Consider the following 23,566-nt stretch of genomic DNA (forward strand, 5'->3'; position numbering starts at 1 on the left):
CCTCCCATCCCCCTCTCCCCCTTCCCCCCTCCCCTTCCGCCCACCCCTCTCTCCCCACCCCTCTCCCCTCCCCCTCCCCCCCCTCCCCTTCCCCTCCCTTACCCCCTCCTCTTCCCCCTTCCCCCCTCCCCTTTCCCCCCTTCTCCCCTCCCCTTCCCCCCTCCCTCCCCCCTCCCCTTCCCCCCTCACCCCTTCCCCCCTCCCCTTACCCCCTTCCCCCCTCCCCTTTACCCCTCCCCTCCCCTCCCTCCCCTTTCCCTCCCCTCTACCCACCTCCCCTTTCATTCCCCCCTCCCCTTCCCCCTCCTCCCCTTGCCCCCTCCCCTCCTCCCCTGTCCCCCTCCCCTCCTCCCCTTTCCCACTCCCCTCCCCCTTTCCCCTCCCTCCTCCCTTCCCCTCCCTTCTCCCCCCCACCTTTCCCCCCACCCCCCTCCCCTTTCCTTCCCTCCCTTCTCCCCCCACCCCCCTCCACTTCCCTTCCTCCCCCTCCCTCCCCCCTTCCCTCCCCTCCCCTTTCCCTTCCCTCCCTTCTCCCCCCACCCCCCTCCACTTTCCCTTCCCTCCCCCTCCCTCCCCCCTTCCCTCCCCTCCCCTTTCCCTTCCCTCCCTCCCCCTTCCTCCCCCTCCCCTTTCCGCCCTCCCCTCCCCTTTCCCCCTCCCCCCCTTTCCCTCCCCTTTCCCCTCCCTTCTCTTCCCTCCCCCTCCCCTCCCCTTTCCCCCTCCCCTCCCTTCCCTCCCTTTTCCCCCCTCCCCTTCCCCTCTCCCCCTCCCCTTCCCCCTCTCCCCCTCCCTTCCCCTCTCCCCTTCCCCCCTCCCTCTCTCCCCTCCCCTCTCCCCCTCCCCTCCACCCCCTCCCCTTTCCCCCCTTCCCCCTCCTCTTTCCCCCTTCCCCCTCCCCTTTCCCCCTTCTCCCCTCCCCTTCCCCCCTCCCCTTCCCCCTCCCCTTTCCCCCCCTCTCCCCTTTCCCCTCTCCTTTCCCCCTCCCCCCTCCCCTTCCCCCCTCTCCCCTTTCCCCTCCCCTTTACCCCCTTCCCCCCTCCCCTTTACCCCTCCCCCTCCCCTCCCTCCCCTTTCCCTCCCCTCTACCCACCTCCCCTTTCATTCCCCCCTCCCCTTTCCCCCTCCTCCCCTTGCCCCCTCCCCTCCTCCCCTGTCCCCCCTCCCCTCCTCCCCTTTCCCACTCCCCTCCTCCCCTTTCCCCCCTCCCCTCCTCCCTTCCCCTCCCTTTCTCCCCCCCACCTTTTCCCCCCACCCCCCTCCCCTCCCCCCTCCCCCCTTCTCCCCCCTCCCCCTCCCCCCTTCTCCCCCCAACTTTTCCCCCCACCCCCCCTCCCCTCCCCTTCTCCCCCCCACCCCCCTCCACTTTCCCTTCCCTCCCCCTCCCTCCCCCCTTCCCTCCCCCTCCCCTTTCCCTTCCCTCCCCTTCTCCCCCCACCCCCCTCCACTTTCCCTTCCCTCCCCCTCCCTCCCCCCTTCCCTCCCCCTCCCCTTTCCCTTCCCTCCCCTCCCTCACCCCTTCCCTCCCCCTCCATTTCCGCCCTCCCCTCCCCTTTCCCCCTCCCCCCCACCCTTTCCCTCCCCTTTCCCCTCCCTTCTCTTCCCTCCCCCTCCCCTCCCCTTTCCCCCCTCCCCTCCCTTCCCTCCCTTTCCCCCCTCCCCTTCCCCCTCTCCCCCTCCCCTTCCCCCTCTCCCCCTTCCCCCCTCCCCTCTCCCCCCTCCCCTCTCCCCCTCCCCTCCACCCCCTCCCCTTTCCCCCCTTCCCCTCCCCTTTCCCCCCTTCCCCCTCCCCTTTCCCCCCTTCTCCCCTCCCCTTCCCCCTCCCCTTCCCCCTCCCCTTTCCCCCCTCTCCCCTCTCCCCTTTCCCCCTCTCCTTTCCCCCTCCCCCCCTCCCCTTCCCCTTTCCCCCCTCTCCCCTTTCCCCCCTCCCCTTTACCCCCTTCCCCCCTCCCCTTTACCCCTCCCCCTCCCCTCCCTCCCCTTTCCCTCCCCTCTACCCACCTCCCCTTTCATTCCCCCTCCCCTCCCCTTTCCCCCTCCTCCCCTTGCCCCCTCCCCTCCTCCCCTGTCCCCCCTCCCCTCCTCCCCTTTCCCCCCTCCCCTCCTCCCCTTCTCCCCCCCACCTTTTCCGCCCAACCCTCCCCTCCCCCGCCTTCTCCCCCCTTCTCCCCCCTCCCCTCCCCTCCTTCTCCCCCCCCTTCTCCCCCCTCCCCCTTCTCCCCCCTCTCCCCCCTCCCCCTCCGCTTCTCCCCCCCTCCCCCTCCCCTTCTCCCCCCTCCCCCTCCCCTTCTCCCCCCCTCCCCCTCCCCTTCTCCCCCCACCTTTTCCCCCCACCCCCCCAACCCCTTCTCCGCCCCCACCCCCTTCCACTTTCCCTTCCCTCCCCCTCCCTCCCCCCTTCCCTCCCCACTTTCCCTTCCCTCCCCCTCCCTCCCCCTTCCCTCCCCCTCCCCTTTCCCCCCTCCCCTCCCCTTTCCCCCCTCCCCTCCCCTTTTCCCCCCTCCCACCCTTTCCCTCCCTTCCCTCCCCTCTCTTCCCTCCCCCTCCCCTCCCCTTTCCCCCCTCCCCTCTCTTCCCTCCCCCTCCCCTCCCCTCCCCTTTCCCCCCTCCCCTCCCTTCCCTCCCCTTTCCCCTTCCCTTCCCCCTCTCCCCCTCCCCTTCTCCCCTCTCCCCTTCCCCCTCTCCCCTTCCCTCTCTCCCCTCTCTCCCCCCCTCTCTCCCCCCTCCCCTGTCCCCCCCTCCCCTCTCCCCCCTCCCCTCTCCCACCCTCCCCTCTCCCCCCTTCGCCCCTCCCCTTTCCCCCTTCTCCCCTCCCCTTCCCCCCTCCCCTTTCCCCCTTCCCCCTCCCCTTTACCCCACCCCCTCCCCTTTCTTCCCCCTCCCCTTTCCTCCCCCTCCCCTTTCCCTCCCCTCTACCCACCTCCCCTTTCATTCCCCCCTCCCCTCCCCTTTCCCCCCTCCCCTTTCCTTACCCCGTCCCCTCCCCCCCTTTCCCCCCTTCCCCCACCTCCCCCCACCTCCCTTTCCCCCCCTTCCTCCCCTCCCTTTCCCCCCTCCCCCTCCTGCCTTTCCCCTCTCCCCCTCCTGCCTTTCCCCCCCTCCCCCCTCCCCCTCCCCCCTCCCTTTCCCCCTCCCTTCCCCTCCCCCCTCCCCCACCCCTTCTCCCCCCCACCTTTCCCCCCCACTCCACCCCCCTTCCCTCCCCAACCCCTTCCCTCCCCACCCCCTTCCCTCCCCCTCCCCTCCCTCCCCTCCCCCTCCCCTTTCCCCCGCCTCTTTCCCCCCTCCCCTCCTTTTCCCCCCTCCCCCCCTTTCCCGCCCCTTTCCCCTCCCCTCTCTTCCCTCCCCCTCCCCTTCCCCCCTCCCCCTCCCCTTCTACCCCCCCTTCCCCCTCCCCTTCCCCTCCCTTTCCCCCCCTCTTTCACCACCTCACCTTTCCCTACTCCCCCCTCCCCTTTCCCCCTCCGCTTTTCCTCCTTCCCCCTTCCCCCCTCTCCCCTTCCCCCCCTCCCCTTCCCCCCCTCCCCCTTCCCCCCTCCCCTTCCCCCCCCTCCGCTTCCCCCCTTCCCCCCTCCCCTTCCCCCTCCCCTTCCCCCCCTCCCCTTCCCCCTCCCCCCTCCTCCCCCTCCCCTCCCCTCCCCTTTCATTCCCCCCCTCCCCTCCCCTTCCCCCCCTCCCCTTTCCTTACCCCCCTCCCCTCCCCTTTCCCCCCTCCCCCACCTCCCTTTCCCGCCCTCCCCCTCCCCCTCCCCTCCTCCACCTCCCTTTCCCCACCTCCCTTTCCCCCCTCCCCCACCTCCCTTTCCCTCCCTCCCCCTCCTCCCTTTCCCCCTCCCCATCCTGCCTTTCCCCCCTCCCTTCCCCCCTCCCTTCCCCCCCTCCCTTTCCCCCCCTCCCCTTCCCCCCTCCCTTTCCCCCCTCCCTCCCCTTCCCCCCTCCCCCTTCCCCTCCTCCCTCCCCCTTCCCCTCCTCCCCCTTTCGCCCCCTCCCCCCTCCCCCTCCCCCTCCTCCTCCCTCCCCCCCTTCCCCTCCTCCCCCTCCCCCCTCCCCCCTTCCCCTCCTCCACTTTCCCCCCTCCACCCCTTTCCCCCCTCCCCCTCCCCCCTCCTCCCCTTTCCCCCCTCCCCCCTTCCCTTTCCCCCCTCCCCCCCTTCCCTTTCCCCCTCCCCCCATCCCTTTCCCCCCTCCCCTTTCCCCCCTCCCCCTTCCCCCTCCCCCCATCCCTTTCCCCCCTCCCCTTTCCCCCCCTCCCCCTTTCCTTTCCCCCCCTCCCCTTTCCCCCCTCCCCCCTTCCACTCCTCCCCTTTCCCCCCCTTCCCCTCCTCCCCTTTCCCCCTCCCCTCTCCCCCCTTCCCCCCCTCCCCTCACCCCTCCCTCTCCGGCCCCTTCCCCCAGTCGCTCTCCCCCTCTCTTCCCCCCAGTCGCTCTCCCCCTCTCTTCCCCCCAGTCGCTCTCCCCCTCTCTTCCCCCCAGTCGCTCTCCCCCTCTCTTCCCCCCAGTCGCTCTCCCCCTCTCTTCCCCCCAGTCGCTCTCCCCCTCTCTTCCCCCCAGTCGCTCTCCCCCTCTCTTCCCCCCAGTCGCCCTCCCCCTCTCTTCCCCCCAGTCGCCCTCCCCCTCTCTTCCCCCCAGTCGCTCTCCCCCTCTCTTCCCCCAGTCGCTCTCCCCCTCCCTTCCCCCCAGTCGCTCTCCCCCTTTCTTCCCCCCAGTCGCTCTCCCCCTCTCTTCCCCAGTCGCTCTCCCCCTCTCTTCCCCCCAGTCGCTCTCCCCCTCTCTTCCCCCCAGTCGCTCTCCCCCTCTCTTCCCCCCAGTCGCTCTCCCCCTCTCTTCCCCCCAGTCGCTCTCCCCCTCTCTTCCCCCCAGTCGCTCTCCCCCTCTCTTCCCCCCAGTCGCTCTCCCCCTCTCTTCCCCCCAGTCGCTCTCCCCCTCTCCTCCCCCCAGTCGCTCTCCCCCTCTCCTCCCCCCAGTCGCTCTCCCCCTCTCTTCCCCCCAGTCGCTCTCCCCCTCTCTTCCCCCCAGTCTCTCTCCCCCTCGCTTCCCCAAAGTCGCTCTCCCCCTCTCTTCCCCCCAGTCGCTCTCCCCCTCTCTTCCCCCCAGTCGCTCTCCCCCTCTCTTCCCCCCAGTCGCTCTCCCCCTCTCTTCCCCCCAGTCGCTCTCCCCCTCTCTTCCCCCCAGTCGCTCTCCCCCTCTCTTCCCCCAGTCGCTCTCCCCCTCTCTTCCCCCCAGTCGCTCTCTCCCTCTATTCCCCCCAGTCGCTCTCTCCCTCTCTTCCCCCCTCTCTTCCCCCCAGTCGCTCTCTCCCTCTCTTCCCCCAGTCGCTGTCTCCCTCTCTTACCCCCAGTCGTTCGCTCCCTCTTCCCCCCAGTCGCTCGCTCCCTCTTCCCCCCAGTCGCTCTCTCTTCCCCCCGTTGCTCTCTCTCTTCCCCCCCAGTCGCTCTCTCTCTTCCCCCCCAGTCGCTCTCCCTCTTCCCCCCAGTCGCTCTCTCCCTCTTCCCCCAGTTGCTCTCTCCCTCTTCCCCCAGTCGCTCTCTCTTCCCCCCGTCGCTCTCTCTTCCCCCCGTCGCTCTCTCCCTCTTCCCCCCAGTCGCTCTCTCCCTCTTCCCCCCAGTCGCTCTCTCTTCCCCCCAGTCGCTCTCTCTTCCCCCCCAGTCGCTCTCTCTCCCCCCCGTCGCTCTCTCTCTTCCCCCCCAGTCGCTCTCTCTCTTCCCCCCGTCGCTCTCTCTTCCCCCCGTCGCTCTCTCTCTTCCCCCCCAGTCGCTCTCTCTCTTCCCCCCGTCGCTCTCTCTTCCCCCCGTCGCTCTCTCTCTTCCCCCCAGTCGCTCTCTCTTCCCCCCATCGCTCTCTCTTCCCCCCGTCGCTCTCTCTCTTCCCCCCCAGTCGCTCTCTCTCTTCCCCCGTCGCTCTCTCTTCCCCCCGTCGCTCTCTCTCTTCCCCCCAGTCGCTCTCTCTCTTCCCCCCGTCGCTCTCTCTTCCCCCCGTCGCTCTCTCTCTTCCCCCCAGTCGCTCTCTCTTCCCCCATCGCTCTCTCTTCCCCCCGTCGCTCTCTCTCTTCCCCCCCAGTCGCTCTCTCTCTTCCCCCCGTCGCTCTCTCTTCCCCCCGTCGCTCTCTCTTCCCCCCCAGTCGCTCTCTCTTCCCCCGTCGCTCTCTCTTCCCCCCAGTCGCTCTCTCTCTCTTCCCCCCCAGTCGCTCTCTGTCTTCCCTCCAGTCACTCTCTCTCTTCCCCCCCAGTCGCTCTCTCTCTTCCCCCCCAGTCGCTCTCTCTCTTCCCCCCCAGTTGCTCTCTCTCTTCCCCCCCAGTCGCTCTGTCTCTTCCCCCCAGTCGCTCTCTCTCTCCCCCCAGTCACTCTCTCTCTTCCCCCCAGTCGCTCCCTCTCTTCCCCCCCAGTCGCTCCCTTTCTTCCCCCCAGTCGCTCTCTCTCTCTCTCTTCCAACAACAACATGCCCTCAAAAGACCCTCGGCACCGCCGGGCACTTCAGCTAGTCTCTAAATAAAGCTGAGTAATTGGTAGAACTACTCACTGGTGTAAGTTTGGTTGCTCTACTGAACCACCCATGGGCATTCACCCTCCTGGGCCTGGAGTACACCATTGGGTCTCAGCATAGATGAGACATCTTTCATGTAATGGAGGTCAATAAAATTTTGCCAACGTACCTCTTTGGATAGTCTCGTAAAAAGATCACCACCTCTTAGAAAATCTAAAATCAGATACAATTTTCCTTCAGTCTGGAATGCTGCAGGAGGGACAAAAAGAAATGAAGGTGTCTTACTTGATTTGATTGTTTGATACATAAACATTTAAAACATAGAAACAACACCAAGAAAAAGTGACCTTAAGCTAAGAAGTAAAGCCAGGGAGAAATGGAGAAATCAGGGTGAAAAATGGGAAAATGACTAAATATGGAGTAAATACAATAGAAGGAGTAAGGAATTTTTTTTGTGCCATAACTTGCTGGAAGTGCAAGTTGATAACGGCACAGCGACGGCAACGGGGCATCTGGGACCTTAGTGAATGACGAGACCAACATTTCATTAAACACTGAGATTTAAGGATTGAGAAAGAAACAGAGGAGCGACAGAGGAGGAAGGTGAATTAGTGTCAAATCAGGTACAGAAAGAGAAATAGAGGCCGGAATATTAACAGGAAAGAATGAGTGGGTTTGGGAGTGAGTGGGAAGTTAAGTGCGCTGAAACTGACAGCGCATCGGAAGCTGGCTTCAACCTGCCGGCTTCCGCATTTAACTCGAGCGCGTTAGGCTGCGAGCGTGAAACCAGGTTAACGAGAGGTAAGTTAAATGAACAATTTAAAGAAATTTAGAGCTTGTTAAGAGGCTAATAAGAGCCTTTTTTACCTGGGGTTTCAAATTTTACTGTGCGTCCACAGGATTCCCGGGCTTCCTGGACCTCACCAGTGAAAACAAGGTGAGAGCACCGTGGCAATTGAGGGAGCTGATCAAATGCCAGTCAAAAAATCCAATACGTACTGAGACCTCACACCTGCTTCCTTGCCTAAGAGAAAGGCTTTTGCTCACACCACTTGTTCTTAGAATTTACTTTCAGTACTTTGCAGGTGATTTCTATAACTTTGGCGGTCACTCTTAGTATACTGGAGGTCACTCTCACTACATTGGAGGATCTCCACTTTACATCAGTCGTATACCAAATCGGCATGGGTGCCGCTTATGCTGTTTCACCTTGGACCTCAGATGAACACCAAGATGAGCAGCAGCAGAAACAACACCAGCAGGAGCAGCGGTAGCCTTCTCCTTTCCGACCTGCTGCTCCACAGGCGAGAGGGGATGAGCATAGGGGAGCAGCTCACAGGAGGCAATACCCCCAACACAGGGTATATAGGGAGAGGATCAACTTCCTGGACACGACTGAACTCCAGTGCCTCAGGAGGCTCAGGCTATCGCATCAGGTCATGGCAGACATTTGTAGTCTGCTGGAAGAAGACCTGCTGCCAAGTGGACCTGGTGGACGCACATTACCAGTGCCTGTCAAAGTGACCTCCGCCCTCAACTTTTTTGCCTCAGGCTCCTTCCAGGGATCTGCAGGAGATATTTGCAGGATTTCGCAGTCACTGCAATAGCATCTGACTTCTGGGTTTCCTGACCAATTAACACGAGCAGGAGTGATGACATCACGCATGGGTCCAATTCAGCTCAAGTATTTAAAGAAGCACTCCAGAGATGACAGTTGAAGGTTGGTGGAGGTTGGAGAGACATTGGTAGGAGGGACAATGGTCTCTTTTTTGTGAGAAAGGTGGAAACTGAGGTAACTGAATTGAAGTCTTCAAGATGATGAGAGGAATTGACAATGTTGATCAAGGCAAATTGTTCAAATTCCACAAACCCTGAGTTAAAAATGAGGGATTGAGGAATGTGATGAGATGGTAGATAGGTTGAGGTGATCTATGAAAAAGGAACAAGCTTATTGGTCTTTTCTTGTTTGTAATACTTCTTGGTGTAAATTTTCATTTTTAGTGCTACCCGTGCAGATGTTTATATTCCAGAGGCACAAATCAGAAAATAAGAATGTGCACTGCCAATTAATTTCTGTCCTGCAAAGCCCTACATGGGAGTACTAAAGAAGAAAATTTACCCCGATTTAATACCTGTCCTTGTGTTCTTCCAGTTAACCCATATTGGTCCAAACTGCAGATTTCTCTCTACCCTCCCTCCAGTGATGATTGACAGTTGTCTCATATTTAGACTAAAAAAAAGTGAAGTGTTCTGCTGTGCATATCTTGTTATCATCTGTCTTAAAGGGGCTGTCAGAATATGCATTTCACCAAAATTGGGCCAAAATTAAGGCTTTTGTGACTGGATCCAAATATCCAAATGGATCGAAAAGTAATATATTAGGATTTAAAATCGGAAGAGGAGCCCATCCTTAGCCTACACAACTTAGCTATTTTATAACCTTTTTTGCTCATCTTGATGGCGTTGATGATGGTAATGGTAGTGATGGTAACCAGTGATAATGGTAAGTTTGAATGGAAAGCACAAAACTTACCATAGTGCAATTTTACTATGAAAGGATGATTGACTTCAGCCAAAATGTCACGCTCCATTTTTGACCTGACTCGGTCACGCACTGAGGAGACAAAAAAAACTCAATTAATGCAACAATATCTCTGTTTTAACTTTGTATCCTGTCTGTATTATACCTTACAATGATTTCTGGTTGAACTCATCAAATGCCTTATAAACAAACCCAACAAAATAAAGTTGGATCTTATTTCCCAGGAAAGTGACGTACAGGAAACTTTGGTTTATCCGGAGGTTATATGTCCGGAATACTCGATCTAACGGCAAAAATCAGGAGCCGTTTTCTGTAAGTTTTTTTAGTTCTCGTTGCTTTTTTTTCCCAGTCAGGCACTGCAAGGTCTGTAGCTATAGCAACAGCTTCAGCTAGAGACACTTGCAGCTGCAGCCGACTGTTTAGAAGCTGTTGCTAAGCAACAGTGTTTGTTGTCAGATACGGAGATGAAAACCTCCGTATGCTTCAACAGTAGGTCTGGCAGTTTTGATAGATCGGCAACAGCTCGGTCCCGTCGGTGCCGGATATCACAAAGTTTCCTGTATAATATAGTAAAGTTTCAGACAGAAGAAGATCATTGGTCCATCTAGACTACCCTCCAAGCCTCCCTCAGGTTCCTTAATGTGACTCCAGAACTAATAGCTCTGAATCCAATTCACCAGCAAGAATTCATCCAGTTCTTTTTTAAATTTGATATGGTTTTTTAATATGCACCCCATAGTCTTAATTTGTTCTACAATTCTATCACCCTCTTACATAAAAATGTTCCTTAAATTTCCTGTTTGCTTTTGACACCTTAACTGTCCCCTCCATTCCTTGATCCTTATGCCCTAAAGAACATTCCTGGATTTAAATTCTCCATACTGTTGAAATTCTTAAAGACCAAATGTTCCCTTACTTCAAACTGACTTATTTCTTTTTTTAGTTAGGAACAAATTCAATATTGCCTTACTCCTTATGAGTTTGCTGTTTAAGCAAAGATTCTTGAAGTACTTCATTAAACCCTCTTGTGCATATATATTGTCCCCACTATACCATCCAGTTTGTGTCAGGAAGACTAAAATCTCCATTACAGCTCACACCTCTGCACTATCTTTAAATCCTCTCACAGCAGTACATCCAATCCCTTCTTATTTTGTGGTGGCTTGCAACATATTCCTACCATTAATGTTTTTCCTGTTCTATCTTGCACATCTACCCAAGAGGCTCTGTGGCAATTTCCAGTTCCTTCCTCTCAGCGAAGTACAAATCTTCCCTGATAAATCTACCCTATACATGTTAACCCAGAAAAACAGCAAAAGCTGACTAACAGCTTTAAAAAAAGCTGACTGTCACATTTCAAGACTTTTGGCTAAATGGCCTGGGAGGAATTTTGGGTTAACTTATATCAAGATGTTGCTATTAAGTTAAATTCAGCACACAGGGTGTTAAATCTACACAACACACAAACTATCCATGTAAGTGCATTCAACTCAGTAGCTGGGAAATGGATGACAAAATTATGTTTCTTACATACCACATCAGTTTGAGACAATGGGGTTTGTTAATCCATTCTAGTCACATTCATACATGTAATGTTGGAATTTCCTCATTGATTTCAGTGGGAGGTAGCTGCCAGGGGACCCATATCCAGGAGGGCAGTAGTCAAGTCTAGCCAATTCCTGACAGAGACCTGTGGAAGGTCAAAGGTCAAGTCTTTCACATCCTGCTCAGCTAAAAAAGGACAAAATGCAGAAATTTGGACTGAAAACAGTCATAGAGGGAGAGATCCCTCCTTGTAAGGTTAAAGCCAGCCAATTCAGTGAATACGGACTTGTAAAAGTGAAGCTTGGCCTGTAGCAGCACCTAACTTTGCATAATAAGATTACATTTTTAATGAACATTGTATTCTCTTCTTTCATAAATTACTAATACAACAATCCGGCTTTGTGGTTTACAATTGGCCCTGTCTCATTACAGTGTTTATCAGTCTATCTTCTGGAAGTTAAGTGGGGGCAAATACGAGGTTACACAATCACGTTCACACAACAAAGGACTTCAATGTTACAACCCAGGACACGCTATAATTTGATGAGATATCGGGCAGTAAAGGTAAACATCTGATCAGGAGGGGATGGGGGTGGAGGATCTGCTAATGGCAGAGACCGCACATATAGAACTCAAGAGGACACCTAGTGCAGTCCCCAAATTTGTAACTCTGACACAGCCCGAAAAAAAGCTCAAACAGCTCTGAATATTGTAGGGGGTTTGTTGGCGTGTGTGCCCAGTCAGCTCTGCCCCTGACTGTCTCTGAGCGGTTCAAATCGCTCCACACCCACTGGGTTCTAGACACAGGCGGCGATACAGAAAATCGAGTAGACAAGTGGTTTGATGCAAGAAAACCAAAATTTTATTAAAAAGGCTGAATAAAACACAATACTACTGAGAATTACTGGTATAGTTACAGGCATAAAACAGTTACACTTATATGGGAATGGGGAACACACGGCACATCGAGGGAAAACAATTACATTAACAATCCCCTTATCCTTGTCCCACCCACTATACCTAACTAGATTAAGCTATGAGGGGCCGGGAATTCATGCTCACCAATCCAAAACCTGTTGCTTTAATTGGGTTGGTTTTGAGGTCCGCTCTTGCTGTCCTTTGGGGTATCCCGTTGCCACGTGGTCTCAGGGCGCGGCGCTGGAGTTGTTGATGCGAAGCACCCTCCTTTTCCTCAGCTACCGTCGTCGTCGAGCAGCGATGGGTTTTCTTCTTCTTCTCCCTCGGGCGGCCGTCGGCGGTACTGTTATGGTTGGGGGTCGGTTGGCGGTCTTTACCGTCTAAATGATGTTGCTATCCATGCTTCGAATGCCAGTTTATTCGTCACGGGCGCTGCTACCCATTCTTTGAACGCCAGCTTGTTCATCACAACGGGGTTTTACTGTCCATGCATGCAATGCCAGCTTATTCACCAAACGCCAGCTTATAACTAGGCGCTTAGTTTTACCCCAATGCGTCTTTCGCTGCCCTTCTCTGCTCTTGTCGGATTACCGTAATTCTTCATCGTGTCTCGTCTCGTCTGCCCGTTTGTGGCCTGTGTGTCCTGTGTGGTTTTGAACTTGGGTCTCGTTCTCCTCCCGCGTTTGGCCCCGGTGTAATGGGCGTCCTTGGTTGTTGAGCGGCGCGGGGAGCGAGAAGAGAGCCCGCCACGAGGCCCGGGCTCGAGAACGAGAGGCAGCAGGCCAAGGCCACAAGCAAGAGATAAGAGTCAAGCAGCCCCGATTGCCACTGATGGGCCTACAATTATACCCGATGCTTCATTCCTTATCTGCGCGCCAAATCAGGTCAGTCCTTTGTCTTATTTTTGGCGGGCTCGTTTAAACTGATTACAGCCATTTATTTTAACGACTTGTGGAGTGGTTGTCTTTGGGTCTAATGGCCCCGATGTCCTGGTTGTTTGTCATGGATGAAACTTAATTTCCCCATCCTGACTTGATGGCTACTGTGAGCTGTTACCGATTAAAATGCAAAAACCTAATGGCCTCGATTTTAGGCCCATTCTGGCTTGATCTGTTTCAAGTCGAATGAATGCATATTCTGTGTTTACTTTGGCTGGCTGGCTCCAGAGTCCTTTTCACAGATTCCTGCATTTTAAGTTTCATCTCCGGGCCTGCCTATCTGCAGAGCCCTGCTTTAAAAATCCTGTCGGTTTTGGTCACGAGGTTACAGAAGCCATTTTTGGGTACCCTGGTTTTAATAACTTGTCCACACAGGGTCCCTTGATCCATAATTTCGGGGAATGTGGGAATTTTGAGAACCCTACAATATAAACCTACAACACATGAAGGCAAAGAGTTAAACTGAAAGTGCAGTGCAACACAAGCTTGATATAACCTACAGTGTGGGGATGTCCAATATTTAATCAATTTTATTGTAGTACACAAAAGCATAGTTAGTAGGGAAATTAAAGCATGAGATTTATTTTCTGTGGGGGCATGCTATCTCAACACTTTTTTGACAACAGATTTGGTACATTTATTGGTGTTTTGAAGCCTACTGCAATTGTGAGTGTGAATTGCCAACCTCACTCCTGATTTTATTTCCAAACCTTGGCCAATCACAAAGGTACGGTTGCAGGAATTGTTAGATGAAGCCAGTTAATGAATTCATACTAGAGCACATCCACCTTATCTCTTATGTAAACAGTATTGAAGAAAATATGGCCTAGAAATTTGATGATGCTGTACCCGTTTTACAAGCGTAAAACGTGCACAAAAGCATCCAATATGGCGGGGGGGGGGGCGTGCACGCATGTATTCTGAGCCAGCGAGCATCATCAGCCATGTTGGTATAGGCATCAAAAGAGGCGTCCAGGTCCCAAGCCTGAAATAGGCTTCAGGCCTTTTTCTTAAGCAAAGAACGAGCCAACGCCTGTTTGAGGCCTCCTCTGTAAAATTAGGCTGCCCTGAATGCAGCTGGTGCCGGGACGACTACCTTCAGGAAAACCAGTTCTCCGTGCGGCATAACCAGCGGTCCCTAAAGTGATCGCTGTGGACTGCCACTAAAAAGGTAAATGTTTCAAAAAATACTTACCTCAATATGGAGCCGGGAGATGCAGGAGTGCTCCTCCTGGCTCCACATTAAAACCACACATCACACCCCCTCCCAATTGCCTCCCTCCCCCTCCCAATTGCATCCCTGCACCCTCCACTTCGCTGCCTCCCTCCCCCTCCCCCTCGCTGCCACCCTCCCCCTCCCCCTCGCTGTCTCCCTCCCCCTCCCCCTCGCTGTCTCCCTCCCTCTCCCCCTCGCTGTCTCCCTCCCTCTCCCCCTCGCTGCCTCCCTCCACCTCCCACTCCCTGTCTCCCTCCCTCTCCCCCTCGCTGCCTCCCTCCCCCTCCCACTCCCTGTCTCCCTCCCTCTCCCCCTCGCTGCCTCCCTCCCCCTCCCACTCCCTGTCTCCCTCCCCCTCGCTGCCTCCCTCCCCCTCCCCCTCGCTGCCTCCCTCCCCTCCCACTCGCTGTCTCCCTCCCCCTCCCCCTCGCTGCCTCCCTCCCCCTCCCACTCGCTGTCTCCCTCCCCCTCCCCCTCGCTGTCTCCCTCCCTCTCCCCCTCGCTGCCTCCTTCCCCCTCCCCCTCGCTGCCTCCTTCCCCCTCCCCCTCGCTGCCTCCCTCCCTCTCCCACTCGCTGCCTCCCTCCCCCTCCCACTCGCTGTCTCCCTCCCTCTCCCCCTCGCTGCCTCCCTCCCCCTCCCACTCGCTGTCTCCCTCCCTCTCCCCCTCGCTGCCCCCTCCCCTGCCCCTCGCTGTCTCCCTCCCTCTCGCCCTCGCTGCTTCCCTCCCCCTCCCACTCGCTGTCTCCCTCCCCCTCCCACTCGCTGTCTCTCTCCCTCTCCCCCTTGCTGCCTCCCTCCCCCTCCCTCTCCCCCTCACTGTCGCCCTCCCTCACCCCCTCGCTGCCTCCCTCCCTCTCCCCCTCGCTGTCTCCCTCCCCCTCCCCCTCACTGCCTCCCTCCCTCTCCCCCTCACTGCCTCCCTCCCTCTCCCCCTCGCTACCTCACTCCCCCTCCCCCTCGCTGTCTCCTTCCCTCTCCCCCTCGTTGCCTCCCTCCCACTCGCTGTCTCCCTCCCTCTCCCCCTCGCTGCCTCCCTCCCACTCGCTGTCTCCCTCCCTCTCCCCCTCGCTGCCTCCCTCCCACTCGCTGTCTCTCTCCCTCTCCCCCTCGCTGCCTCCCTCCCCCTCCCTCTCCCCCTCGCTGCCTCCCTCCCTCTCCCCCTCGCTGCCTCCCTCCCTCTCCCCCTCGCTGTCTCCCTCCCCCTCCCCCTCCCTCCCTCTCCCCCTCGCTACCTCACTCCCTCTCCCCCTCGCTGTCTCCTTCCCTCTCCCCCTCGTTGCCTCCCGCCCTCTCCCCCTCGCTGTCTCCCTCCCCCTCCCCCTCGCTAGCTCCCTCCCTCTCCCCCTCGCTGCCTCACTGCCTCGCCCCTCACTGCCTCACTCCCCCCTCCCCCTCTCTGTCTCCCTCCCTCTCCCCCTCGCTGCCTCCCTCCCTCTCCCCCTCGCTGACTCCCTCCCCCTCCCCCTCCCTGCCTCCCTCCCTCTCCCCCTCGCTGCCTCCCTCCCTCTCCCCCTCGCTGCCTCCCTCCCCTCCCTCTCACTGTCTCCCTCCCTCTCCCCCTCGCTCCCTCCCTCCCAGTCCCTCGCTGTTTCCCTCCATCCTCCTCCCCCTCGCTGTCTCCCTCCCCTTCCCTCTCACTGTCTCCCTCCTCCTGCCTCTCGCTGTCTCCCTCCCCCTCCCTCTCACTGTCTCCCGCCTCCTGCCTCTCGCTGTCTCCCTCCCCCTCCCTCTCACTGTCTCCCTCCCTCTCCCTCTCACTGCCTCCCTCCCTCCTCCTCCCCCTCACTGTCTCCCTCCCCCTCACTCTCACCATCTCCCTCCCTCTCCCCCTTGCTGTCTCCCTCCCTCTTCCCCTCACTGCCTCTCTCCCCCTCCCCGCCTCCCTCCCCCTCCCCCTCACTGCCTCCCTCCCTCTCCCCCTCATTGTCTCCCTCCCTCTCCCCCTCACTGCCTCTCTCCCCCTCCCCCTCCCCCCCACTGCCTCCCTCCCTCTCCCCCTCACTCTCGCTGTCTCCCTCCATCTCCCCTTCACTCCCTCCCTCCCACTCCCCCTCACTGCCTCCCTCCCTCTCCCCCTCTGTCTCCCTCCCCCTCCCACTCACTGAACTTGCCGTCTTCACATAAATGAGGCGCTATGTTGGACGGGCCTTGGACCATAAGTGAGGCGCTATGTTGGATGGGCCTTGGACTATAAATGAGGCGCTATGTTGGATGGGCCTTGGACTATAAATGAAGCGCTATGTTGGATGGGCTTTGGACCATAAATGAGGCGCTATGTTGGATGGGCCTTGGACCATAAATGAGGCACTATGTTGGATGGGCCTTGGATCATAAATGAGGCGCTATGTTGGATGGGCCTTGGACCATAAATGAGGCACTATGTTGGATGGGCCTTGGATCATAAATGAGGCGCTATGTTGGATGGGCTTTGGACCATAAATGAGGTGCTATGTTGAACGGGCCTTGGACCATAAATGAGGCACTATGTTTGATGGGCGGGGCCTTGGACGATAAATGAGGTGCTATGTTGGACGGGCCTTGGACCATAAATGAGCCGTTATGTTGGACGGGCCTTGGACTATAAATGAGGCGCTATGTTGGACGAGCCTTGGGCTATAATTGAGGCGCGATGTTGGGTGGGCCTTGGACCATAAATGAGGCACTATGTTGGACGGGCCTTGGACCATAAGTGAGGCGCTATGTTGGATGGGCGGGGCCTTGGACCATAAATGAGGCGCTATGTTGGATGGGCCTTGGACCATAAATGAGGCGCTATGTTGGACGGGCCTTGGACTATAAATGAGGTGCTATGTTGGATGGGCCTTGAACCATAAATGAGGCGCTATGTTGGACGGGCCTTGGACCATAAATGAGGCACTATGTTGGATGGGCCTTGGACTATAAATGAGGCGCTATGTTGGACGGGCCTTGGACTATAAATGAGGCGCTATGTTGGATGGGCTTTGGACCATAAATGAGGCGCTATGTTGGATGGGCCTTGGACCATAACTGAGGCGCTATGTTGGATGGGCCTTGGAACATAAATGAGGCGCTATGTTGGATGGGCTTTGGACCATAAATGAGGCGCTATATTGGACGGGCCTTGGACCATAAATGAGGTGCTATGTTTGATGAGCGGGGCCTTGAGCCATAAATGAGGCGCTATGTTGGACGGGCCTTGGAGTATAAATGAGGCGCTATGTTGGACGAGCCTTGGACTATAAATGAGGCGCGATGTTGGATGGGCGGGGCCTTGGACCATTAATGAGGCGCTATGTTGGACAGGCGGGGCCTTCGACCATAAATGAAGCGCTATGTTGGACGGGCGGGGCCTTGGACCATAAATGAGGTGCTATGTTGGACGGGCCTTGGACCATAAATGAGGCGCTATGTTGGACGGGCCTTGGACTATAAATGAGGCGCTATGTTGGACGAGCCTTGGACCATAAATGAGGCGCTATGTTGGATGGGCCTTGGACCATAAATGAGGTGCTATGTTGGATGGGCCTTGAACCATAAATGAGGCGCTATGTTGGACGGGCCTTGGACCATAAATGAGGCACTATGTTGGACGGGCCTTGGACTATAAATGAGGCGCTATGTTGGATGGGCCTTGGACTATAAATGAGGCGCTATGTTGGATGGGCCTTGAACCATAAATGAGGCGCTATGTTGGACGGGCCTTGGACCATAAATGAGGCACTATGTTGGACGGGCCTTGGACTATAAATGAGGTGCTATGTTGGATGGGCCTTGAACCATAAATGAGGCGCTATGTTGGACGGGCCTTGGACTATAAATGAGGTGCTATGTTGGATGGGCCTTGAACCATAAATGAGGCGCTATGTTGGACGGGCCTTGGACTATAAATGAGGTGCTATGTTGGATGGGCCTTGAACCATAAATGAGGCGCTATGTTGGACGGGCCTTGGACCATAAATGAGGTGCTATGTTGGATGGGCCTTGAACCATAAATGAGGCGCTATGTTGGACGGGCCTTGGACCATAAATGAGGCACTATGTTGGACGGGCCTTGGACTATAAATGAGGCGCTATGTTGGATGGGCCTTGGACTATAAATGAGATGCTATGTTGGATGGGCCTTGGACCATAAATGAGGCACTATGTTGGATGGGCCTTGGACCATAAATGAGGCACTATGTTGGATGGGCCTTGGACCATAAATGAGGCACTATGTTGGATGGGCCTTGGACTATAAATGAGATGCTATGTTGGACACGCCTTGGAGCTACACGTTCCAGCATACTGAGCTTTCCCGGTGCCCAGGTTTTTAGGCATATAGTTTCACAAAAGACAGTATCCAGGCACGCCCCAGGAAGTTCCTTTTGGGGAAAACAAGTTTTTACAGTGTGATGAAATATGCCATTCATCAGACTCTGTAGTTAACTGTATATATTGTATTGCCTGCTCTGGTGTTTGTACCTTGTATTGTGTATAGGGCACCGCCCCCCTTGTGTGTCGGCTCCACCCATACCTGGCCCTACTTAAGACAAGTCCAGGCTTGTCTTGCAGTAGAACAGCAGCATGCTAGGTGCAGACACCGGCATCTTTTCTTTGCTAATAAAAGCCTTGTTTTATTCTGCTAACTTCGAGTCTTGAAGTTATTGAGGCGCATCAATTTTATTAGCAAACTTTTAACGATGGATCAACTTTTGAAACCGGAACGCTTGGATTTGGACCCGCACGCTTCGGATGCATCGGCACAGTTTGGACACTGGTTCCAGTGTTTGGAATTCTTTGTGGCCAACTCCGAAGCCGTCACAGCCTCTAAAGCCACCGGAGATGTGAAACTCTGGATCCTGCAGAATCGGGTAAGCCACCGGGTTTTTCCACTCATACAAGACGCCGCCAGCTACCTGGATGCCTGCAACATTCTAAAGGCCCACTACCAGCGGCCTACCAACGAGGTGTATGCCAGGCACCTGCTTGCTACCTGCACACAGCAACCCGGAGAGTCGCTAGAGGACTTTCTAGTCACCCTAAAAGTGCTTGGCAAAGACTGCAAATGCAAAGACGTGAAAGCCACGGTATACACAGACGAGCTGATTCGGGATGCCTTTATCGCAGGCCTTAGCTCTAATTACATCCGGCAGAGACTGCTAGAGAAAACGGGCCTAGATCTGACACAGGCTGTGGACACAGCGCGATCGTTGGATGTGGCTCAGAAGAACTCTGACTCCTACTCGTCAGGCCGCGCGGCCCACGCCGCCTCTGCTTCCCCGCCTAGTAGCCCAACACCATCGGGGCCCTGCTCTCCCCCCAGAAGCCCTACGACCGCCGCGACGCATCGGGGCCCCAAATGCTACTTCTGCGGGCAGCCGAAGCACACCAGGAACCTGTGCCCGGCGAAAGGCACCACCTGCTTTAAGTGCGGTAAGAAGGGGCACTTTGGGAAGGTGTGCAGAGGGAACCCCGCAGGCAAAACCGCCACCACCGCGTGCGCGCCGTGGGAGCGGCCATCTTGGACGCCATCTTGTCCGACCTCGTGGGGTCCGCCATCTCGCAAGCAGACAGCATGGACGCCATCTTACCTGGCCTCGTGTGGCCCACCATCTTGTCCCAATCAGAGCCCTACAGTGGCGTCGATCACAGTGGACCAGTCCAGACCGCACCCACTATCCAAATCGATGGTGGACATTGAGGTAAATGGGTGCAAGGTTAAATGTTTAATTGACAGCGGGAGCACAGAGAGCTTCATTCACCCTGATCTGGTACAACGACTCTCTCTAACTATAGTCCCTACTCAGGGCAGGATCTCTATGGCCGACAAAACCCAGATGTCGACTATTGCGGGTTACTGCGCGGTACGATTGTCCGTTAAAGACACTGTATATAATAATTTTTATCTGTTAATTATGAAGGATTTATGTGTGAGCGTGATCTTGGGCCTGGATTTTCAGTGCCACCACCAAAGCATCACGCTCAATTTCGGTGGGACCCAGCCGCCCCTCACAGTGTGCAGTCTGGCTACCCTGAAGGTAAAGCCGCCTTCGCTATTCGCGAACCTTACCCCTAACTGCCGGCCAATAGCGACCAAAAGCAGGAGGTACAGCTGGGAGGACAGGCGGTTTATCGCGACCGAGGCAGACAGGCTCCTGAAGGAGCGCATTATTGAACGCAGCAACAGCCCGTGGCGCGCCCAAGTGGTGGTGGTGAGGGGTAGCGAGAAGAAGCGGATGGTGATTGACTATAGTCAAACAGTCAACATCTATACCCAACTAGACGCCTACCCGCTACCCCGCATATCCGAGATGGTGAACCAAATCGCCCAATACCGGGTGTTCTCCACCATCGACCTCAAGTCAGCGTACCACCAGCTCCCTATCAGACCAGAGGACCGTTCGTACACCGCCTTCGAGGCAAACGGACGCCTCTACCAGTTCCTCAGCGTCCCCTTTGGGGTGACGAATGGGGTCTCGGTCTTTCAGAGGGAGATGGACCGCATAGTCGATGACCACCACTTGCAGGCAACCTTCCCCTATCTCGACAACGTCACCATCTGCGGCCACAACCAACAGGACCACGACTCAAACCTCGCGAGATTTCTGAAAACCGCACAAAAACTCAACCTCACCTACAACAAGGACAAGTGCGTTTTCAACACCACACGCCTCTGCATACTAGGCAGCGTGGTGGAGAATGGGGAAATCGGACCAGACCCCGACCGATTGCGCCCCCTACGGGAGCTGCCCCTGCCCAACACTCCCAAAGCCCTGAAAAGGTGCCTGGGGTTATTCTCGTATTATGCCCAATGGGTCCCTAACTACTCCGATAAAGCCCATCCCCTCTTGAAAGCATCCTCTTTCCCGCTCTCTGCTGAGGCCCATGCTGCCTTCAAAAGCATTAAGCAGGATATTGAGCGGGCCACGCTACAGGCAGTGGACGAGAACACTCCCTTTCAAGTGGAAAGTGATGCGTCTGACTTTGCCTTGGCGGCCACCCTCAACCAGGCAGGGCGGCCCGTAGCTTTCTTCTCGAGGACCCTCCAGGGGCCCGACATCAGACACTCCTCCGTGGAAAAGGAGGCCCAAGCCATCGTGGAGCAGTGCGCCACTGGTGGCACTACCTAGCCGGCAAACACTTCACCCTACTTACCGACCAGCGGTCGGTAGCGTTTATGTTCAATAATAAACAGAGGGGGAAGATTAAAAATGATAAGATTCTTAGGTGGCGGATCGAGCTCTCCACCTTCGAGTACGACGTCATATACCGGCCGGGGGCCCTTAACGAATCCCCCGACGCCCTCTCACGAGGGATGTGTGCCAACGCCACCGGGGATCGGCTACAGACCCTCCACAACGACCTCTGCCACCCAGGGGTCACACGGCTGTTCCACTTCATAAAGTCCTGCAACTTACCCTACTCGATTGAGGAAGTTCGGTCCCTGACCAGGAACTGCCGCACTTGCGCTGAGTGCAAGCCTCGGTTCTACCGCCCTGATAGAGCCCACCTAATCAAAGCTACACGGCCCTTTGAGCGGCTTAGCTTAGATTTCAAGGGCCCCCTCCCGTCCGTCGACCGCAAGGTTTACTTCCTGAACATTGTGGACGAATACTCCCGTTTCCCATTCGCCTTCCCCTGCCCAGACATGACCAGCGCCACGGTCATTAAATGTCTCAACAGCCTGTTCTGCCTGTTCGGTATGCCAAGCTATATCCACACGGATAGGGGGGCGGCCTTCATGAGTGAAGAGCTACGCCAGTACATGCTGTCCAAGGGGATTGCCACGAGCCGTACCACCAGCTACAACCCCCGGGGTAACGGTCAGGTGGAGCGAGAGAACGGGACAGTATGGAGGGCAGTCACCCTAACTCTAAGGACCAAGGGCCTCCCTATCTCCCGCTGGCAGGAAGTCCTCCCAGATGTGCTCCACTCAATACGGTCACTATTGTGTACCGCTACTAATGCCACGCCTCATGAGCTAATGTTTGTGTTTCCCCGGAAATCCACCTCAGGCGTATCCATACCGTCATGGCTCTCCACCCCAGGTCCGGTACTTCTGCGAAAGCATGTGAGGGGTCACAAGACGGACCCTCTCGTGGAGCCAGTGCACCTGCTCCACGCCAACCCACAATATGCGTATGTCCAGCACGCCGACGGACGGGAGGACACTGTGTCCATAAAAGACCTCGCCCCAGCCGGTAACAACAGCGACAACGACTACAACAACAACAACAACAACTATTACCCACCCACTCCACCCACTATTCTTTCATCACCCCCGGAAGAACACCAGCCAACGGTACCCCCACCACCTACCCCCCCACCACCTACTCCTTCAACAACCCCGGTGGCGCCCCCGGCAGAGACCCAGGAGACCACCCGGGACACCCAGCCGGCACCCGCGGCACCATAACCGTTACGTCGGTCACAGAGGACTATCACACCCCCGGACAGACTAAATCTGTAGAAGGGGTGAATGTGATGAAATATGCCATTCATCAGACTCTGTAGTTAACTGTATATATTGTATTGCCTGCTCCGGTGTTTGTACCTTGTATTGTGTATAGGGCACCGCCCCCCTTGTGTGTCGGCTCCACCCATACCTGGCCCTACTTAAGACAAGTCCAGGCTTGTCTTGCAGTAGAACAGCAGCACGCTAGGTGAAGCTAGGTGCAGACACCGGCATCTTTTCTTTGCTAATAAAAGCCTTGTTTTATTCTGCTAACTTCGAGTCTTGAAGTTATTGAGGCGCATCATACAGGCTGCATTTTATCAGGTTATTTGTTTCTTTGGAGAGAAGCACTAAATAAACACACCCCTGATTGAGATTCTCTGAAACCAACTGCTGATCTGAAATGTTTTTGTCAAGTTTGTGCACAACATATAACGGCAGAAAGCAACACTGTTTGATTCCAGAACCACTTTCCAACCAATCTGGTTCTGACCAGCTCTAGTAACACCTTTCAAATGATCTGATTTGTTGATACTGACAACCTCCAATGCCTGTGAAAAAAGCTGATTCCTCAAATAAAACGTTGACAAGCTGACACAAGTTGAACAGTTGACTGTCAGCTTAAAAAGTTTGACAGCCGGCATGTATACAACCCCACTCTCCTTATCTATTCTCCCAGAAGTACACTTAGCCTTGCAGATTTGTTCCCCGCCCATCCTTTTCCTTTCGCCAGGTTTCAGTAGCTCCTGCAATATCTATTCGTTCTCTATCATCTATTGTATTTCTTATGCTCCTGGCATTCATGGCTATTAGATCACCCCTTGTCCTCCTTACTGTATTCCCATGACTCCTTCCCAATAATTGATTCACAATGTTATTTCCCACTTCCCTCTGCTTCCCCAGCTCAAATCCATCCCAATTGTTTTATTGATCCTATCAGCCAAGCTAAGTGTGTGTCCTCAGTTTAGTAAGGGCCATCCCAATGGTACAGCCTTTGCTTCCCCCAATTTTGGTCTGAGTGGACCAAGGATTTGAAACTCTTCCTCCTAGACCATCTGCTGAACCACACATTGACCTGCTTAATCTGACTGTCAAATAGGTCCAGTGCATGCCATGGTGAGTAACCCTAGGAATACTACCCTGAAAATCCTTTTTGCAAGCTTTTCCCTAACTCCTGAACCTTATTCTCCAGCTCCCTACATTATTGGTTCCCAAGTGAACCATGGCTTCTGATTTCCATCACATAACATCTGCAGTTTTCATTTCCATCATTACTGCAACAGCATGCGACTTTGCAAATAACTTTCAATCACTTTTGAATCTTCCCACCTATCACTTTGTATTTATGATTGCACATGGGAAGGAACCTTTCCAAGTTAACCCGATAGCTTAGCTAGTCAGGACAACAACAACAACTTGTATTTATATAGCGCCTTTAACGTAGTAAAACATCCCAAGGCTCTTCACAGGAGTGTTATAAGACAAAAAAAAATTTGACACCGAGCCACATA

At 55.8% G+C, this 23,566-nt stretch overlaps 1 protein-coding gene across 4 annotated transcripts in view; it reads right to left on the reverse strand.

Annotated features, from left to right (window-relative positions):
* LOC147121259 (ribosomal protein S6 kinase alpha-2) overlaps positions 1-23,566 on the reverse strand; it is an 823,768-nt gene that overhangs the window by 212,284 nt on the left and 587,918 nt on the right. For 3 of the 4 annotated variants that reach the window (XM_085981473.1, XM_085981472.1, XM_085981470.1), the window contains exons 4-5: positions 9,012-9,092; positions 6,648-6,727 (exon numbers count right to left, since the gene is read on the reverse strand). In XM_085981473.1, the coding sequence (XP_085837599.1) occupies positions 6,648-6,727; positions 9,012-9,092 (161 nt within the window). Of the gene's footprint in view, positions 1-6,647; positions 6,728-9,011; positions 9,093-10,554; positions 10,742-23,566 lie in introns of those variants that run through there. The other variant, XM_085981474.1, reaches the window with a different exon arrangement.

Source organism: Somniosus microcephalus, chromosome 3 (assembly GCF_052327205.1).
Source record: "Somniosus microcephalus isolate GS21.2 chromosome 3, FLI_Smic_1.0, whole genome shotgun sequence".
In the NCBI taxonomy this organism is placed as follows: Eukaryota; Metazoa; Chordata; class Chondrichthyes; order Squaliformes; family Somniosidae; genus Somniosus; species Somniosus microcephalus.